The following is a 19,426-nucleotide window of genomic DNA, read 5'->3' as shown; positions in this document are numbered from 1 at the left end:
CGTCTGTTTTATATGGGATTAAGTACTTGATGGCATTTAAATGTTTATTTAAAAATAAATTTAGAGTACCCAATTCCTTTTTTCCAATTAAGGGGCCAATCCACCTATCCTGCACATCTTTGGGTTGTGGGGGCGAAACCCACACAAACACGAAGAGAATGTGCAAACTCCACACGGACAGTGACCCAGAGCCAGGATTGAACCTGGGACCTCGGCGCCGTGAGGCAGCAATGCTAACTACTGCGCCACCGTGCTGCCCGGCATTTAAAAGTTATGAATGGGCTCTCATGAATGAGATTTTAAAAATTTAGTGATGGCTATAGTAAATATTTAGAACGTAATTTTGTTTCATCTCAACACAGCACCAGAGGTCAGGCCACGGGGGATATGGATGAATGGTCTTAGAGGGTTTAAGGCCCAAAAAGTGGTGGGTGGGTTGGCATTAGTTGACATTACGTTGACACAGAGCTATAAAGGGCATGAGTTGATATGGAGTATATGGGGGCAATTGAGATGGATAGGGGGTAAGAGTTGACATGGATAGGGCATAGGTGTGCAAACAACTGGTATGATGTGCCAGAGAACAAAGAGCTCACCTTGGCCTCTGATCTGCGCCTGAGAGTGCCACGCCCAACACCATTTTTAATCTACCCCCCAGAACGTTTCCCATGGCAAATGTGGGGAGTTGGGGTATTTCCCAATCTGTATTATCACCTCAGGAGGAAAATCCAAGCATTTGGGTGTATGATTCCCATCCTATTCTGAGTTAGCTGAGGAACAATAGCGTTTCTATGACTCCTAGTGTTCTTTGGCCAGATATCCTGTCCAAATAACTGAAACAAGCAGAGGTGGATCCCCAAATGGCCCTTTCTTGCCTTTGACTTTATTTTCCTGGCATTGTAACCCCATTGAAACAAAGCAGAAAGTTTACAGAAAGAGGCCAATTGGCCCATTGTGGGCATGATTTACAGGCCACATCCTGCCGGAATTGGATGGGGACATGGCCGCTAGATGCTAGGGGAGGCCTCTCACAGGATTCCCGATGGTCGTTACGCCTCACGAGATATAACGGGATCTCACGAGACATTTGCAATCTGGAACCCGCAGATAATGGGTGGGACTCTGACTTGCAGAGTTAAGTGAGTTTAAAACCTCACTTAACTCTGCCGCCACCAGATTAAACCAGCGCCCGTACTCGCCGAGGAGACCCCAGCTAGACGCCATCCAGCACTGGTTCCCACAAGTGGGATCAGGTGGAGAGGCACTTTGGTTGGGGGGAGGCACTGGGTGGCTCGAAAATCTCCCCAACAGGTGAGTTTGGGGATTAACGGGGTCCAGGGGCCGCGTCGGGGAGTTTGCTCACTGGAGTTCCTCAGTGCAGGAAATGTCGCTAAGTACCAGGGCCGAAAACACAAGAGTGCTATTAGACAGCGGGGTTGTTCCAGGTGCTGACTCCTCTAATCTCACCCAAAATGGACTCTTTTTTGTTTTGGTTAGATCGCATCCTGTGTCTCTGCCAACTAAAAATGAGCTATCCAGGCAAATCCCACTTTCTAGCTCTTATTCTGTGACCATATGGATTACAGAGCCTCAAGCATACATCCAAGTATTTTAAAAATGTAATGAAAGTTTCAGCCTCAACAAACCTTTCAGACACCCACCACCCTCTGCATGAAAAACAAATTATCCTCAGCTCACCTCTAATCCTTCTAGTAATTACTCTAAATCTAGGTCCCCTGGTTATTGACTTCTCTGCTCAGGGAAATAGTGGCTTCCTGTCCACTTTATCGAGGCACTTCATCATTTTTGTATACCACTATTGAATCCCTCCTCAACCTCCTCTGTTCCAGACAAAACAGCTCCAGCCTATTCAAGCTTTCCTCATAGCGAAAATTCTCCATTCCAGGCAACACCCTTGTAAATCTCCTCTGTACCTTCTCTCACACAAGCACATCCTTCCTGTAATGCAGCAAGCAGGACTGTGTGCAACATTCTAGGTGTGGGCCAAATTGCATTGAAACACGCCATTTGCAATTGAACAGCCTGTTGACACTCTTTGTCAAAGAATGAAGATGTATCCAGGTACCAAATTGCTTCCAGCAGCCAAAGAACTGTATTCCTATGAAAGGCAGTGGGATCAGGGAAATTGGGGAAGAAAACTGGCAACAATATTTTTAAAAGGGGGGGGGGGAAGAAAATAAATAGGTGTGGTGAATGTATAGTACTAGTAATTCACCAGTGTATTAGTATCATGTTCTGCCATGTGTTACAGCTATGTTATCTTGTTGACCTTGTGGGCTCCACCTATGGGCCATTGTGTGGCTTCACCCACAGGGGGATATGTTGGGGCATGTACGGGCTCTGCCCATGGCTCCTCCCCTTGAAAGGAAGTATAAAGAACAGTTGACCTGTTGGCAGTTCACAGTATTGCACCAGTTGCAGGCAGGCACTGTTCTAAGCTGATTAAAACCTCGGTTTACTTCTACTTGTGTCTTCGAGTGAATTGATGGTTGCATCAATAGGTACAAATCGTCAGCTGGCAAACACTGTTCAAAATCTCATTGAATTATGGGATAGTACCTTTTTGGTACATGCATCAGTCAATGACTTAAAATGAAAAACGTCGAAAAAGCCAACCCTTGTTGATGTATCAGTGCAATACAAGTTTGAATTAAGCCAAATTCCGGAACTTTCTCCCCATCATTGCCATAATTCCTTTGGAAGAGCAAGTGAGCTGCTAGAAATTCTACCTCAAGGTTTCAAAGAATATTTTAACCCATCCATAGACAAAAAAGTTCCAACTCTTCAATAAACATTGAGAAAAATCCCACATGGAAAACATTATTATTAGGAAAGTGCTTAGTTGCATGAACACGAGACTGAATTTTAATAACTGTCATCCTGGTGAGCACCCCAGAAGCTGAATGCAAGGAAAGTCATTAAACAAAGGCGGTGCCAAGAACAGATGGGATGCTTTATGTGAACAGGCTGTTTCCATACTATGGAATGGCCTCAGGGCGTCCTGCACATCACTGCTCAATAACTAGGTTAGCAACCTAGTTCTAGCCGATTCCCAGCAACATTTCTGTAGCAATAGCATTAAGGCAAAATATCAAAACTTTACCCCCCCCCCCTCAGAATCAGCTGGTACAACTCAGTCACTGTAAAAATGAAGCCTCATTAAAAAGGGCAATCTGTCCTCCATCTGCATGGGTCCATTTAGTCAGTTCTAGACAAATTAACTTTAATTCCACTCTTCATTGTTGTCCGACTGGGATCCCAAACCAAGCTTCTGCCTAAAAATACAAATAGGTGCACATCAATCTAAATGCACACCTGGATCAAAATCTAAACCTAGATGCACATCAGTCAGCGTAGGTGGATTGGCTGTGCTAAATTGCCACTCATTGTCCAAAGATGTACAGGTTAGGTGCATTGGCCATCATCAATGCACAGGGTTACTGGGATAGAGCAGAGGAGTGGGCCAAGGTAGAGTGATCTGTCAGAGGGTCAGTGCAGATTCAATGGACCAAATGGTGTCCTTCTCATCTGTAGGGATTCTATTTTTAATTCAAATGCCATTATTATTGGAGTTTTGCATCAAAACCTCTTCCTCCCACAGTATTGCTAAGAGATCAATTGTACTTTACAGTTAGATAACCCATCAAGAAGCATATTGAAGCCAATTTTTCTACCCACCTACTCCCCCCCCCCCACCCTCCTCTCCTAAAGGTGCTGCCTCATTACAGAGATGTCCTCCAGTACTTCACCCATGTTCTATTACTAGTATGAGTTTGATAGTGAATGTTGAATACAAAGATACATCACAGCCCAGACCAATCCCGTCCTCAACTGATGTTGGTAAATGCCCTTGCAAAAGGCATCAATACAGACAATCAACAGCAGATAGCAACTAAGGTGGGGAATGTTGCTGCAATGCTCTCGCTGAGCTCCAACTGAGATCCCGTCATTGGCACAGATCACACTCCTGGTCTACATGGGGATTTTCCAGTAACTTCATTGGTGTTAATGTAAGCCTACTTGTGACACTAATAAAGATTATTATCTTGGCTTCTCGCTCCAGTACCGGGAGAACTAAGTCATCCATTTAATACACAAATTAGGCGTCACTAGATTTTCCAGTGTTGGTGGATAAGTACATAGATCCAAGGCTCAATTTCTGTATGTGCAGTAAGTAGGTTGCTGTCAGCCAGGCAATTACTGGAATTGCTGGTACCCACAGGACTCTGCCCCAATAACACCTTCAACACAGGAAAGGTGAAAACTGGAGGAAGATACATCAGAATTATAATCTATTCAAAAGCCAGCTACAGGAATGTGATGCTTGAGATCTGGGACGTTTGATGATTTTCCCAGCCAGAGAATGGAGTTTCACAAGACAACAATGGATGGGGATGGCCATTCAACTCACTTTGGTTCACCCCATTCAGAAAAATCCAAAACTCTTCCTACAAGGCACCCAACTGTTTCTTGAATAATTCCCGGGGGGGGGGGGGGGGGGGGGGGGTTCACCTCCATACCTCTATCTGCGAGTTCATTTCATCTATTGTCCAATCTTTGATAAAAAATAACTTCCTGATATTGATACTAACTTTGCTTTTTCCTGGATCAAACAACTGCTCCATATTTTGCAATTTAAAGTGATTTTCACATTTATCTTTTCCATATTGTTTACTACTCTGTAACATATATGCCGGCTAGATCAAATCTCAAGCATCTCCTTTCAAGGATGAAAATGTTCCCCTAGCCTTTCCTTATGACTTAGACTGCTGACACTGAGCCTTGAGGCTCTTCCCTGCACTACTTCCAGCATTGATGTCTCTAGGAACAGACGTAAAAACAATGCACAAGTCATGGTCTACCAGAGCATTATCTACTCATAACGTTTCCCCGTCCAAGATTTAGTTAGCCTCATTGAATACTGCTCTGCTATGGTCAGAAACGATTATCGTTTAGTCTGCTAAGGCTTCTAAGTCTCTTTCAGATTGATGCATATCTACCTTCATGGAGCGCAAGCATTATCCACTTACCCTTCCTATATTCAGTGCTTTATTCTTATTCAAAGTAAATATCACTGCATCAATTTATATATTTAATTCCTGAATTATTTCATAACTTCTGAGCCATAGCCCCAATGTTCCCCCTAGTCTGATTTACCCACAGCTTTGATTTTGATAAAGTATAATCCAGGCCGGTGAGCCTTAACATCAGTGGTAGGGAAATTACTGGAGAGAATTCTTCGATACAGAATTTACTCCCATTTGGAAGCAAATGGGCATATTAGCGAGAGGCAGAACAGTTTTGTGAAGGGGAGGTCGTGTCTCACTAACTTGATAAGAGTTTTTCGAGGATGTCACAAAGATTTTTTTAAATATAAATTTAGATTACCCAATTATTTTTTCCAATTAAGGGGCAATTTAGTGTGGCCAATCCACCTACTCTGCATATTTTTGGGTTGTGGGGGCGAAACCCACGGGGAGAATGTGCAAACTCCACACGGACAGTGACCCAGAGCCGGGATTGAACCTGGGACCTCAGCGCCTTGAGGCAGCTGTGCTGACCACTAGGCCACCGTGCTGCCCCAGATGTCACAAAGATGATTGATGCAGGTAGGGCAGTGGATGTTGTCTATATGGACTTCAGTAAGGCCTTTGACAAGGGCCCTCGTGGCAGACTGGTACAAAAGGTGAAGCCGCACGGGATCAGAGGTGAGCTGGAAAGATGGATACAGAACTGGCTAGGTCATAGAAGGCAGAGAGTAGAAATGGAAGGGTGCTTTTCTGATTGGAGGGCTGTGACTAGTGGTGTTCCGCAGGGATCAGTACTGGGACCTTTGCTGTTCGTAGTATATATAAATGATTTGGAGGAAAATGTAACTGGTCTGATAGATAAGTTTGCAGATGACACAAAGGTTGGTGGAATTGCGGATAGTGATGAGGACTGTCAGAGGATACAGCAAGATTTAGAGAGATGGCAGATGGAGTTTAATCTGGACAAATGTGAGGTAATGCATTTTGGAAGGTCTAATGCAGGTAGGGAATATACAGTGAAAGATAGAACCCTCAAGAGTATTGACAGTCAGAGAGATCTCGGTGTACAGGTCCACAGATCACTGAAAGGGCAACACAGGTGCAGAAGGTAGTCAAGAAGACATATGGCATGCTTGCCTTCATAGGCCGGGGCATTGAGTATAAAAATTGGCAAGTCATGTTGCAGCTGTATAGAACCTTAGTTAGGCCACACTTGGAGTATAGTGTTCAATTTTGGTTGCCACACTACCAGAAGGATGTGGAGGCTTTAGAGAGGGTACAGAAGAGATTTGCGAAGATGCTGTCTGGTATGGAGGGTATTAGCGATAAGGAGAGGTTGAATAAATTTGGTTTGTTCTCACTGGAACAACGGAGGTTGAGGGGCGACCTGATAGAGGTCTACAAAATGATGAGGGGCATAGACAGAGTGGATAGTCAGAGGCTTTTTCCCAGGGTAGAGGGGTCAATTACTAGGGGGCATAGGTTTAAGGTGCGAGGGGCAAGGTTTAGAGGAGATGTAAAAGGCAAGTGTTTTTACACAGAGCGTAATGGGTGCCTGGAACTCGCTGCCGGAGGAGGTGGTGGAAGCAGGGACAATAGAGGCGTTGAAGGGGCATCTTGACAAATACATGAATAGGATGGGAATAAGAACATAAGAACTAGGAGCAGGAGTAGGCCATCTGGCCCCTCGAGCCTGCTCCGCCATTCAATGAGATCATGGCTGATCTTTTGTGGACTCTGCTCCACTTTCCGGCCCGAACACCATAACCCTTAATCCCTTTATTCTTCAAAAAACTATCAATCTTTACCTTAAAAACATGTAATGAAGGAGCCTCAACTGCTTCACTGGGCAAGGAATTCCATAGATTCACAACCCTTTGGGTAAAGAAGTTCCTCCTAAACTCAGTCCTAAATCTACTTCCCCTTATTTTGAGGCTATGTCCCCTAGTTCTGCTTTCACCCACCAGTGGAAACAACCTGCCTGCATCTATCCTATCTATTCTCTTCATAATTTTAAATGTTTCTATAAGATCCCCCCTCATCCTTCTAAATTCCAACGAGTACAGTCCCAGTCTACTCAACCTCTCCTCATAATCCAACCACTTCAGCTCTGGGATTAACCTAGTGAATCTCCTCTGCACACCCTCCAGTGCTAGTACGCCCTTTCTCAAGTAAGGAGACCAAAACTGAACACAATACTCCAGGTGTGGCCTCACTAACACCTTATACAATTGCAACATAACCTCCCTAGTCTTAAACTCCATCCCTCTAGCAATGAAGGACAAAATTCCATTTGCCTTCTTAATCACCTGTTGCACCTGTAAACCAACCTTCTGTGACTCATGCACTAGCACACCCAAGTATCTCTGCACAGCGGCATGCTTTAATATTTTATTGTTTAAATAATAATCCCGTTTGCTGTTATTCCTACCAAAATGGATAACCTCACATTTGTCAACATTGTATTCCATCTGCCAGACCCTAGCCCATTCACTTAACCTATCCAAATCCCTCTGCAGACTTCCAGTATCCTCTGCACTTTTCACTTTACCACTCATCTTAGTGTCATCTGCAAACTTGGACACATTGCCCTTGGTCCCCAACTCCAAATCATCTATGTAAATTGTGAACAATTGTGGGCCCAACATGGATCCCTGAGGGACACCACTAGCTACTGATTGCCAACCAGAGAAACACCCATTAATCCCCACTCTTTGCTTTCTATTTATTAACTAATCCTCTATCCATGCTACTACTTTACCCTTAATGCCATGCATCCTTATCTTATGCAGCAACCTTTTGTGTGGCACCTTGTCAAAGGCTTTCTGGAAATCCAGATATACCACATTCATCGGCTCCCCATTATCTACTGCACTGGTAATGTCCTCAAAAAATTCCACTAAATTAGTTAGGCATGACCTGCCCTTTATGAACCCATGCTGCGTCTGCCCAATGGGACAATTTCTATCCAGATACCTCGCTATTTCTTCCTTGATGATAGATTCCAGCATCTTCCCTACTACCGAAGTTAAGCTCACTGGCCTATAATTTCCTGCTTTCTGCCTACCTCCTTTTTTAAACAGTGGTGTCACGTTTGCTAATTTCCAATCCACCGGGACCACCCCAGAGTCTAGTGAATTTCGGTAAATTATCACTAGTGCATCTGCAATTTCCCTAGCCATCTCTTTTAGCACTCTGGGATGCATTCCATCGGGGCCAGGAGACTTGTCTACCTTTAGCCCCATTAGCTTGCCCATCACTCCCTCCTTAGTGATAACAATCCTCTCAAGGTCCTCACCTGTCATAGCCTCATTTCTATCAGTCGCTGGCATGTTATTTGTGTCTTCCACTGTGAAGACCGACCCAAAAAACCTGTTCAGTTCCTCAGCTATTTCCTCATTTCCCATTATTAAAACTCCCTTCTCATCCTCTAAAGGACCAATATTTACCTTAGCCACTCTTTTTTGTTTTATATATTTGTAAAAACTTTTACTGTCTGTTTTTATATTCTGAGCAAGTTTACTCTCATACTCTATCTTACTCTTCTTTATAGCTTTTTTAGTAGCTTTCTGTTGCCCCCTAAAGATTTCCCAGTCCTCTAATCTCCCAGCAATCTTTGCCACTTAAATGCTTTTTCCTTCAATTTGATACTCTCCCTTATTTCCTTAGATATCCACAGTCTATTTTCCCTCTTTCTACCGTCCTTCCTTTTTGTTGGTATAAACCTTTGCTGAGCACTGTGAAAAATCGCTTGGAAGGTTCTCCACTGTTCCCCAACTGTTCCACCATAAAGTCTTAGCTCCCAGTCTACCTTAGCTAGTTCTTCTCTCATCCCCTTGTAATCTCCTTTGTTTAAACACAAAGCACTAGTATTTGATTTTACCTTCTCACCCTCCATCTGTATTTTAAATTCCACCATTGCCTTGACCGACCTGGTTAAACCAATCGACATGTAGATTAAAATCCCCCATGATAACTGCTGTACCATTTGAAAATGAAATGAAAAATGAAAATCGCTTATTGTCACGAGTAGGCTTCAATGAAGTTACTGTGAAAAGCCCCTAGTCGCCACATTCCGCCGCCTGTCCGGGGAGGCTGGTACGGGAATCGAACCGTGCTGCTGGCCTGCTTGAAAAGCCAGCGATTTAGCTTTGTGAGCTAAACCAGCCCCATTTCTACATGCATCAGTTATTTCTTTGTTTATTACCTGCCCCACCATAATGTTACTATTTGGTCTCCAATAGACTACTCCTATCAGTGACTTTCTCGCCTTACTATTCCTGATTTCCACCCAAATGGATTCAACCTTATCCTCCATAGCACCGATGTCATCCCTTACTATTGCCCGGATGTCATCCTTAAATAACAGAGCAACACCACCTCCCTTACCATCCACTCTGTCCTTCCGAATAGTTTGATACCCTCGGATATTTAACTCCCAGTCGTGACCATCCTTTAACCAAGTTTCAGTAATGGCCACTAAATCAGTCATTTACGATGATTTGTGCCATCAACTCATTTACTTTATTCCGAATACTACAAGCATTCAGGTAAAGTACACTTATGTTGGTTTTTTTACCTCTGTTTTGAATCTTAACATCTCCAGTTTTATTCCTTTTGTTATTACTGGGGATACGGACCCCGGAAGTGCAGAAAAGTTTAGTTTAGACGGGCAGCATGGTCGGCACAGGCTTGGAGGGCCGACGGACCTGTTCCTCTGCTGTAATTTTCTTTGTTCTTTGACTAACAGCATCTCCTGTTGAACCTTGACAAGGACCATTTGTAACCCGAGGCACATTACCCTGGAGGACCTTTCATGGTCCACTTGGAAAAACATTTCTCAAAAGAATTCGGCACAGGATTGAGGTCCGAGCAAATGTTTGTTGTTCCCCTTTTTGAAAGTGGGAACTGTATTCTCTTCCCAATCTATTAAAAAGGAAGTATCAAAATGGGGTTATGTCAATGTCTTACTGAGTAAATGCCAGAAAGACCCGATATCCAGTTTATAACTTGTGCTATAAACAAGTTCAGCTGATACTGAACCTCAATGGCCCTTCATACTGTACACTGCATGCACACTATTACCCATCTGCTCCAAGCCAGACCCATGACAGCATGCTAGCTATTTAGGCCTGATATGCTGTTGTCATAATCGTACAACAGGCATTCTTTATCTTTGTGATGTCTGTTGCATCTCCAGCTGTTTCCAGCTCACTATTGTAATGAGTTAAGGAGTTGCTGTGTGTCAATAAGGCTAAAGAAGCCTTATAGCAAAAGAGATGGAAAATTTTAAATTTGTGATGTCTCATTTGTTTTCCAACAGAAATAAGTCTTATGGTAAACCTCAATTGAGCCTCGCTCCATTTTCTGTGTACCAAATGGGGAATGTCATTCCTAAAAAAAACAGGATGGACAGATAGATAAGTGGAATCAAAGAAATCAAATGGCCTTCTATTCATTTCCCAGGTGATTTTGTTTTTTTTTTGCCTCTCCCGTTCTATTTATCTCTTTGGCTGGTGGAACCAGCAGGCTTAAAAGTAGACTCCAGCCAGGTTGTTAGTTTGAAAGGGGGGCGACAGTAGTGACTTTAAAAACGGGTTTCCACCACCGCAAAACAAAACAGGAAAAGTTTATATAAGGGGAGGTAGAAGGCAGTAAACAAGAAAAGGGTTCAGCGGCTACCTCAGGATCTATGAGAAGGAGCGACCATTCATTCCCCCCAAGCTGCTATCTAGTGAGGAACACGACCTGACTCCCACAAGAAGTGACTCCCACCCAATTTGTGCCTTGGTCCCCGGGAGCGCGGCCTGGGCTCCCTTTTAAACTCCTCTACACAAAGGAACCTCTTCTATTTACCCATCCGCGTAGCTGTCATATTAGATATCCAGGCAAGTGACTTTTCCCCCCAAAAAATGTTTAAAAGTCAAAATATGAAGGCGGGGATTATCTGTCGGCACACATTGCTTGAGTAGAATAAAATGAGTCAGGAATTAATGCAATCTCATGCATTTCCAGAATTGTAAAATGCAAACTTAAAAATGCAATTGGGAAGTTGCACCGGTGGTGTGCATGTATGTGTATGAGTGAGAGAGTCGCCCGCCCGCCCGATGGAGCCCAGTTTTTGCTCCAACGACCCTCGGAGACAACAAAACAAGAAACAACCTCGGGCGAGTTTTATTGTGGTATTTGCATGCATGTTTTGAAATACAGCCGTGGGTTTCAAATTACTTCACACAATATGGAAGAGGGTGTGTGTGTGTGTCTTTCCCCATTTAAAAATAAAGTAGGATCCCTTCGCAAATCATGTCAACTTTTGGTGGAGGGGGATGAAAGGAAAAACAAGCGGCCGATCCTGGCGCCACTTTGGCTCCAAATGACCCGGTCAGGCCAGCTTCCAACTTGCCTGGATTCCCCCCTCGTGTCGGGGCGCGAAGGTATCTCCGGCGCTGGGCTGGCTGCACATTGCTTGGCCGCATGTTGGTCTTGTTCGGCTTGGGCGCGCCCGCCGAGCCGAGGAGAGCCGAGCTGAACCGAGCCGAGTCTCTCCCCCCCCCCCCCCCCCCCAGGTGAGGGTCTCCCCAGCCAGGTAACCACATCACCCCCCCCCCCCCCCCCCCAAGCAGCGCCAAACCCGAGTGAACCCCGCCTAATCCACACAACAACAGAGAGAGAATCAACTCCAGAACAAACATCGAATAAAAGTTTTTTTTTGGGGGGGGGGGGGGGGGTTAAAAACCCACCCCAGCTCTGAGTCCTCTTCAGGAAAATGGCAGATGTGTGTTATATTTTGTGGAGGGGGAAGCTCTGCTTGCCAGAATTCCACTAACCAGTTTAATAATTGAAAAAAAATGTTGGCAAAATCATAATCATTGTCCACTGAAATGTGGCTAAAAAAGACTCCGGTTATGCCGAGTTAAAGGGAAGAGGAGGGAGGGGGGGATATGTGTGCGAGGGAAGGGGGAGGGGGTTGGATAAGTGTTGAAAACAAGAGCCCCATTAAAGATAAAGCACTGGATAAAATAGACAGCCAGAACCAGTAGGTTCACTTACTTGTCCGTCTCCTGTGACATATTTCTCTCCGGCTCGTCCCGGCCCCTCTCTTCTTGCGAAACTGGACTTTCAAGTCGGTGCGGTGCGGTCTGACGGCACAACCCGGGCTACAGGTAATTCCTCTTTTGCACTTTCTGCAGAACCGGTGCGATGAGAGCAGCCCCACGATGTACCTGGACTACATGAGACTTGCGGGACTGCATATGGGGGGGGGGGGGGGGGGGGATGAAATCAAAACGCCTTTTGAAAACTGGATAAGGTGAGTAGATGTCCCAAGTAATACCTGCTGAGGGAATTTCCCAAAACAAGTATGATTTCTATAATGTATATAAATATTTAAGTGCGTGTGTGAGAAAATTCAGATTTTAGTTGGGTGAGGTGCTGGAGGTAAAAGTTGCTTTTCCAGGCTGAACGCTTTCAGATTCCAGTGGGCGGCACCAGATGTCGAAACCAGGTAAGTGACTGGATGAAAGGTGCATGGATCCGCCCACTGATTTCACAGGCACACACATACAGGCATTCAGAGACAGTGAGAGGTACTGTACCTGAGAGGGGGTGCGAGAGAGCGAGCAAGGGGGTCTAATCTTGGAGAGTATCACACCAAGAGGTGAACATGGATTTTGACACACACCTGTGAGAAGAAGAATAGATAATTTGTCATGTGGAATTTAAAAAGAACACAGTGCTGGAAATATGGAGCGCGCACAAAGATAAATGTATAACATTAAGGTGAAGTTGGAACAACTGAGGGAGGAGACAATGTTTCCAGTGAAAATAGCTGCCCATAGAGCGAGAGCACATGTACTGTTTCTGGTAATAACATCAGGACGTAGGCCTTCCTGAAAGGGATTATCACAATATGCCAATTGGAGGACATGAAATATGTTCAAGTGTGCTTGGAAATCGGAAAGAATGTAATGCTGCTCTCTGTTAAATGTGGCTATAGAAATGTGCAGTAACTTGTTGCAAAGTATTTCTTGGTTAGGATTGCAACACAATTGTTAGTTAGTGTATCAACAACATGAGGAACACTGTCAACTACCTTCTGCTCCGACACCTGTTGGCACTGAAATGTATTCAGAATTAAATAAAATCACCTCCTGATGTCTATTGTATCGTTTTTTCCCCAAAAACTAGTGACCTGGTTTACTTTCAAGGCAGTGACATAATTTCAGGATTCCGATGACCATTATATAAACTACTGCAATTTTGCTTTCAAGTTCTTGAACACTACTTGATTAGATTACTGCTCTGTAATTACTCCAAGGTACAGTATCCATTATTCCACTTCCAAATGCAAACTTGTATAGATGGCAGTTATTAGCTTAGGCGATACGTGTGATAGGTTATCCTCTGCACTCATTATTCACACTTTTTAAGAAAGCCAAACTTGAAACATTAAATCTTAATCAAGTTGATATAAATGCTTTGTACAAATATATGTATTTATACAGGGTCAGATTAGCTCCATTGATGGCTCTGTGGGTACATACACCAATTGGTATGTTATTTAACTGTGCCGATCATGTGAGACTTAGCTTTGATCCCTGGTCCGTACTGAGCTAATTGGAGAAGGACAAATAATTGAAGTCAAATGATTAGTGGGCGGAACAGTGGGTAGCACTGCTCCCTCACAGCGCCAGGGATCCGGGTTCAATTCCGGCATTGGGTGACTGTGGAGTTTGTACATTCTCCCCGTGCCTGCGTAGGTTTTCTCCAGGTGCTCCGGTTTTCTCCCACAGCCCAAAGATGTGCGGGTTAGGTGAATTGGCCATGCTAAATTGCCCCTTAGTGTCCAGGGATGTGTCCACAAATGTGCTGGTTATGTTATGGGGATAGGGTGGGGTGGCCAGGGGAGTGGACATGGTGCTCTTTCAGAGGATCGGTGCAGATTTGATGGGCTGAATGGCCTCCTGCACTGTGGCGATTCTATGTCAATTTCCTTTGGTCAAGAAGAAGGGGGGGGAATCCATCAAGGTTTTCATTCCTCTAAAAAATCAATTTTGAGTATTCAATTCTTTTTTTTTTCCAATTGAGGGGCAATTTAGCATGGCCAATCCACCTACACTGCACATCTTTGGGTTGTGGGGGGTGAGTCCCATGTACCATGGAGAGAATGTGCAAACTCCACACAGACAGTGACCCGGGGCCAGGATCGAACCTGGGTCCTCAGCAGCGTGAGGCAGCAGTGCTAACCACTGTGCCACCAGGCCACCCAAGGTTTTCATTCCTGATTGTTATCATGTGACTGTGTGGGCGGCACTGTGGCACAGTGGTTAGCCCTGCTGCCTCAGCCCCAGGGTCCCGGGTTCAATTCCGGCCTCGGGTGGCTGTCTGTGTGGAGTTTGTACTTTCTCCCCGCGTCTGCCTGGGTTTCCTCTGGGTGCTGCGGTTTCCTCCCACAGTCCAAAGATGTGTGGGTTAGGTGAATTGGCCGTGCTAAATTGCCCCTTCATGTCCAAAATGTTAGGTCAGGTTATGGGGATAGGCAGGGGCTCGGATAGGGTGATCTTTCCAAGGGCTGGTGCAAACTCTATGGGCCGAATGGCCTTCTTCTGCACAGTAAATTCTATAATTCTATGACTGCTGAAACGTTACATATTTCTGAGATAGGATCAGAAGCAGAAAAATCTGATCAGGCAACATCTGTACAGAGAGATTATTTGTTCAGCAGTGCCTCTCTCAGTAGTCATTGTGAAGAAAGGTCAGTCTCCAAAAATCTGTCCTGGTCCAACCACGTCGAAGCTACCACCAAGAAAGCACAACAGCGCCTATACTGCCTCAGGAAACTAAGGAAATTCGGCATGTCCACATTAACCCTTACCAACTTTTACAGATGCACCATAGAAAGCATCCTATCTGGCTGCATCACAGCCTGGTATGGCAACTGCTTGGCCCAGGACCGCAAGAAACTTCAGAGAGCCGTGAATACTGCCCAGTCCATCACACAAACCGGCCTCCCATCCATTGACTCCATCTACACCTCCCGCTGCCGGGGGAAAGTGGGCAGCATAATCAAAGATCCCTCCCACCCGGCTTACTCACTCTTCCAACTTCCTCCATCGGGCAGGAGATACAGAAGTCTGAGAACACGCACAAACAGACTCAAAAACTGCTTCTTCCCTTGGGCAGCACGGTGGCGCAGTGGGTTAGCCCTGCTGCCTCACGGCGCCGAGGTCCCAGGTTCGATCCCGGCTCTGGGTCACTGTCCGTGTGGAGTTTGCACGTTCTCCCCGTGTTCGCCCCCACAACCTAAAAATGTGCAGGTTAGGTGGATTGGCCACGCTAAATTGCCCCTTAATTGGAAAAAATGAATTGGGTACTCTAAATTTTTAGAAAAAAAAACTGCTTCTTCCCCACTGTTACCAGACTCCTAAATGACCCTCTTATGGACTGACCTCATTAACACTATACCCTGTATGCTTCATCCGATGCCAGTGCTTATGTAGTTCCATTGTATATCTTGTGTTGCCCTATTATGTATTTTCTTTTATTCCCTTTTCTTCCCATGTACTTAATGATCTGTTGAGCTGTTCGCAGAAAAATACTTTTCACTGTACCCCGGTACACGTGACAATAAACAAATCCAATCCAATCCAATCCACAAGGTAAAGGATAAGCATAGCATGATAGTTAAGTCATTGATTATACCCAAGGGACGCAAGGCTCAACAGTATAGACACAGGGCAATATTTTATAAACAGATGGATATCCAAAACAAAAGCAGAAATTGCTGGAAGCAGTGCATACAACAGGCGGTATCTATGGCAAAACACTAGTTGGCATTTCGGGTGTAGACTGTTGTTACTTGAAATGTTAATTTGTACTCTTCACTAATGCTGCTAGATTTGCTGAGGGTCCCAGAATGTTCTATTTTTGTTTCTCACACATGTTCTTAGAGTGGGAGAAAATCAGAAACAAATAATCCGTTTTTATTATAGGCAGTAGGATCCCCCAGTCCAGCCAAGATCTGTATTCAATTATTAGTGTCACAAGTAGGCTTACATTAGGGGCAGCACGGTGGCGCAGTGGGTTAGCGCTGATGCCTCACGGCGTCGAGGTCCCAGGTTCGATCCCGGCTCCGGGTCACTGTCCATTTTGAGTTTGCACATTCTCCCTGCATCTGCGTGGGTTTCAACCCCACAACCCAAAAGATGTGCAGGGTAGGTGGACTGGCCACGCTAAATTGCCCCTTAATTGGAAAAAATGAATTGGGTACACTAAATTTATTTTTAAAAAGAAAAAAAAACTCTGCAATGACGTTACTGTGAAAACCCCCTAGTCGCCACACTACGGTGCCTGTTCGTGTACACTGAGGGAGAATTCAGAATGTCCAATTCACCTCACAAGCACGTCTTTTTGGGAGGAAACCGGAGCACCCAGGGGAAACCCATGTAGACACGGGAAGACCGTGCAGACTTGCACAGACAGTGACCCAAGCTGGGAATCAAACCTTGGATCCCTGACGCTGTGAACCAAGTGCTAAAAACTGTGCTAACGTGCCACCCGTTATCATTTTAGATGATGAAGTTTGCTGAGAAGAGTTCACTTATTTTGTATGTTATGGAATGGGAAAAGTCGAAAGAATAAATTGATCAGGAAGATAAGAACACACACGAGCAGTTCCTTTCTCGTTCAGTGAAATGCAAAATGCTGCAGGTGTTGGAAATCTGAAATAAAAACAGAAATACCAGAAAGACTCAGCAAGTCTGGCAGCACCTGTGACAAGCAAAACGCTGTTAATGTTTCAGGGCTGTGACCTTTCACCAACATTCTGAAGAAAGGTCATAGAGCTGGAACGTTAACTCCGGTCTCAATTGGTGGATGTTGAGTCTGGAGAAGGGTGTGTAGGTAGCCTGGGTCAAATTGAGATCCAAAAGGATGAGGTGTTGGGCGTCTTGAGAAATATTAAGGTAGATAAGTCCCCAGGGCCTGATGGGATCTACCCCAGAATACTGAAGGAGGCTAGAGAGGAAATTGCTGAGGCCTTGACAGAAATCTTTGGATCCTCACTGTCTTCAGATGATGTCCCGGAGGACTGGAGAACAGCCAATGCTGTTCCTTTGTTTAAGAAGGGTAGCAAGGATAATCCAGGAAACTACAGGCCGGTGAGCCTTACGTCAGTGGTAGGGAAATTACTGGAGAGAATTCTTCCATTCAGGATCTACTCCCATTTGGAAGCAAATGGACGTATTAGTGAGAGGCAGCATGGTTTTGTGAAGGGGAGATCGTGTCTCACTAACTTGATAGAGTTTTTCGAAGAGGTCACAAAGATGATTGATGCAGGTAGGGCAGTGGATGTTGTCTATATGGACTTCAGTAAGGCCTTTGACAAGGTCCCTCATGGTAGACTGATACAAAAGGTGAAGTCACACGGGATCAGGGGTGAGCTGGCAAGGTGAATACAGAACTGGCTTGGTCATAGAAGGCAGAGAGTAGCAATGGAAGCTTTTCTGATTGGAGGGCTGTGACTAGTGTTCCGCAGGGATCAGTGCTGGGACCTTTGCTGTTCGTAGTATATATAAATGATTTGCAGGAAAATGTAACTGGTCTAATTAGTAAGTTTGCAGATGACACAAAGTTGGTGGAATTGCGGATAGCGATGAGGACTGTCAGAGGATACAGCAGGATTTAGATTGTTTGGAGACTTGGGCAGAGAGATGGCAGATGGAGTTTAATCCGGACAAATGTGAGGTAATGCATTTTTGGAAGGTCTAATGCAGGTAGGGAATATACAGTGAATGGTCGAACCCTCAAAGAGTATTGAAAGTCAGAGAGATCGAGGTGTACAGGTCCACAGGTCACTGAAAGGGGCAACACAGATGGAGAACAAAGAACAAAGAAAATTACAGCACAGGAACAGGCCCTTCAGCCCTCCCAGCCTGCGCCGATCCAGATCCTTTATCTAAACCTGTAGCCTATTTTCCACGGTCTACATCCCTCTGTTCCTGCCCGTTCATATACCTGTCTAGATGCCTCTTAAATGATGCTATCGTGCCCGCCTCTACCACCTCCGCTGGTAAAGCGTTCCAGGCACCCACCATCCTCTGCGTAAAAAACTTTCCACGCACATCTCCCTTAAACTTTCCCCCTCTCACCTTGAAATCGTGACCCCTTGTAACTGACACCCCCACTCTTGGGAAAAGCTTGTTGCTATTCACCCTGTCCATACCTCTCATAATTTTGTAGACCTCAATCAGGTCCCCCCTCAACCTCCGTCTTTCCAATGAAAACAATCCTAATCTACTCAACCTTTCTTAATAGCTAGCACCCTCCATACCAGGCAACATCCTGGTGAACCTCCTCTGCACCCTCTCCAAAGCATCCACATCCTTCTGGTAATATGGCGACCAGAACTGCACGCAGTATTCCAAATGTGGCCGAACCAAAGTCCTATACAACTGAAATGAATGAAAAATGAAAATCGCTTATTGTCACGAGTAGGCTTCAATGAAGTTACTGTGAAAAGCCCCTAGTCGCCACATTCCGGCACCTGTCCGGGGAGGCTGGTACGGGAATCGAACCGTGCTGCTGGCCTGCTTGGTCTGCTTTAAAAGCCAGCGATTTAGCTGAATGAGCTAAACCAGCCCCAACTGTAACATGACCTGCCAACTCTTGTACTCAATACCCGTCCGATGAAGGCAAGCATGCTGTGTGCCTTCTTGACCACTCTATCAACCTGCGTTGCCACCTTCAGGGTACAATGGACCTGAACTCCCAGATCTCTCTGTACATCAATTTTCCCCAAGACCCTTCCATTGACCATGTAGTCTGCTCTTGAATTTGATCTTCCAAAATGCATCACCTCGCATTTGCCTGGATTGAACTCCATCTGCCATTTCTCTGCCCAACTCTCCAATCTATCTATATTTTGTTGTATTCTCTGACAGGCCTCCTCGCTATCTGCAACTCCACCAATCTTAGTATCATCTGCAAACTTGCTAATCAGACCACCTATACCTTCCTCCAGGTCATTTATGTAGATCACAAACAGCAGTGGTCCGAGCAAGGATCCCTGTGGAACACCACTAGTCACCCTTCTCCATTTTGAGACACTCCCTTCCACCACTACTCTCTGTCTCCTGTTGCCCAGCCAGTTCTTTATCCATCTAGCTAGTACACCCTGAACCCCATACAACTTCACGTTTTCCATCAACCTGCCATGGGAAACCTTATCAAACGCAAAGGTAGTCAAGAAGGTATACGGCATGCTTGCCTTCATTGGCCGGGGCATTGAGTATAAGAATTGGCAAGTCATGTTGCAGCTATATAGAATCTTAGTTAGGCCACACTTGGAGTATAGTGTTCAATTCTGGTCGCCACAC

General features: G+C 45.1%; 1 protein-coding gene across 2 annotated transcripts in view; it reads right to left on the bottom strand.

The window, feature by feature from the left end:
• Positions 1-12,525, bottom strand: part of LOC119972771 (grainyhead-like protein 2 homolog) — a 136,715-nt gene extending 124,190 nt beyond the window's left edge. For both annotated transcript variants that reach the window (XM_038810116.1, XM_038810117.1), the window contains exon 1: positions 12,102-12,525. In XM_038810116.1, coding sequence (XP_038666044.1) covers positions 12,102-12,121 — 20 coding nt within the window. In that variant the 5' untranslated portion in view covers positions 12,122-12,525. The remainder of the gene's footprint in view (positions 1-12,101) is intronic.
• Positions 12,526-19,426: the final 6,901 nt, after the last annotated feature.

The sequence above is a fragment of the Scyliorhinus canicula genome, chromosome 10 (genome assembly GCF_902713615.1).
Source record: "Scyliorhinus canicula chromosome 10, sScyCan1.1, whole genome shotgun sequence".
Classification (NCBI taxonomy): domain Eukaryota; kingdom Metazoa; phylum Chordata; class Chondrichthyes; order Carcharhiniformes; family Scyliorhinidae; genus Scyliorhinus; species Scyliorhinus canicula.
The sequence above is the reverse complement of the archived record's forward strand: the minus strand, read 5'-3'. Positions and strand labels throughout refer to the sequence as shown.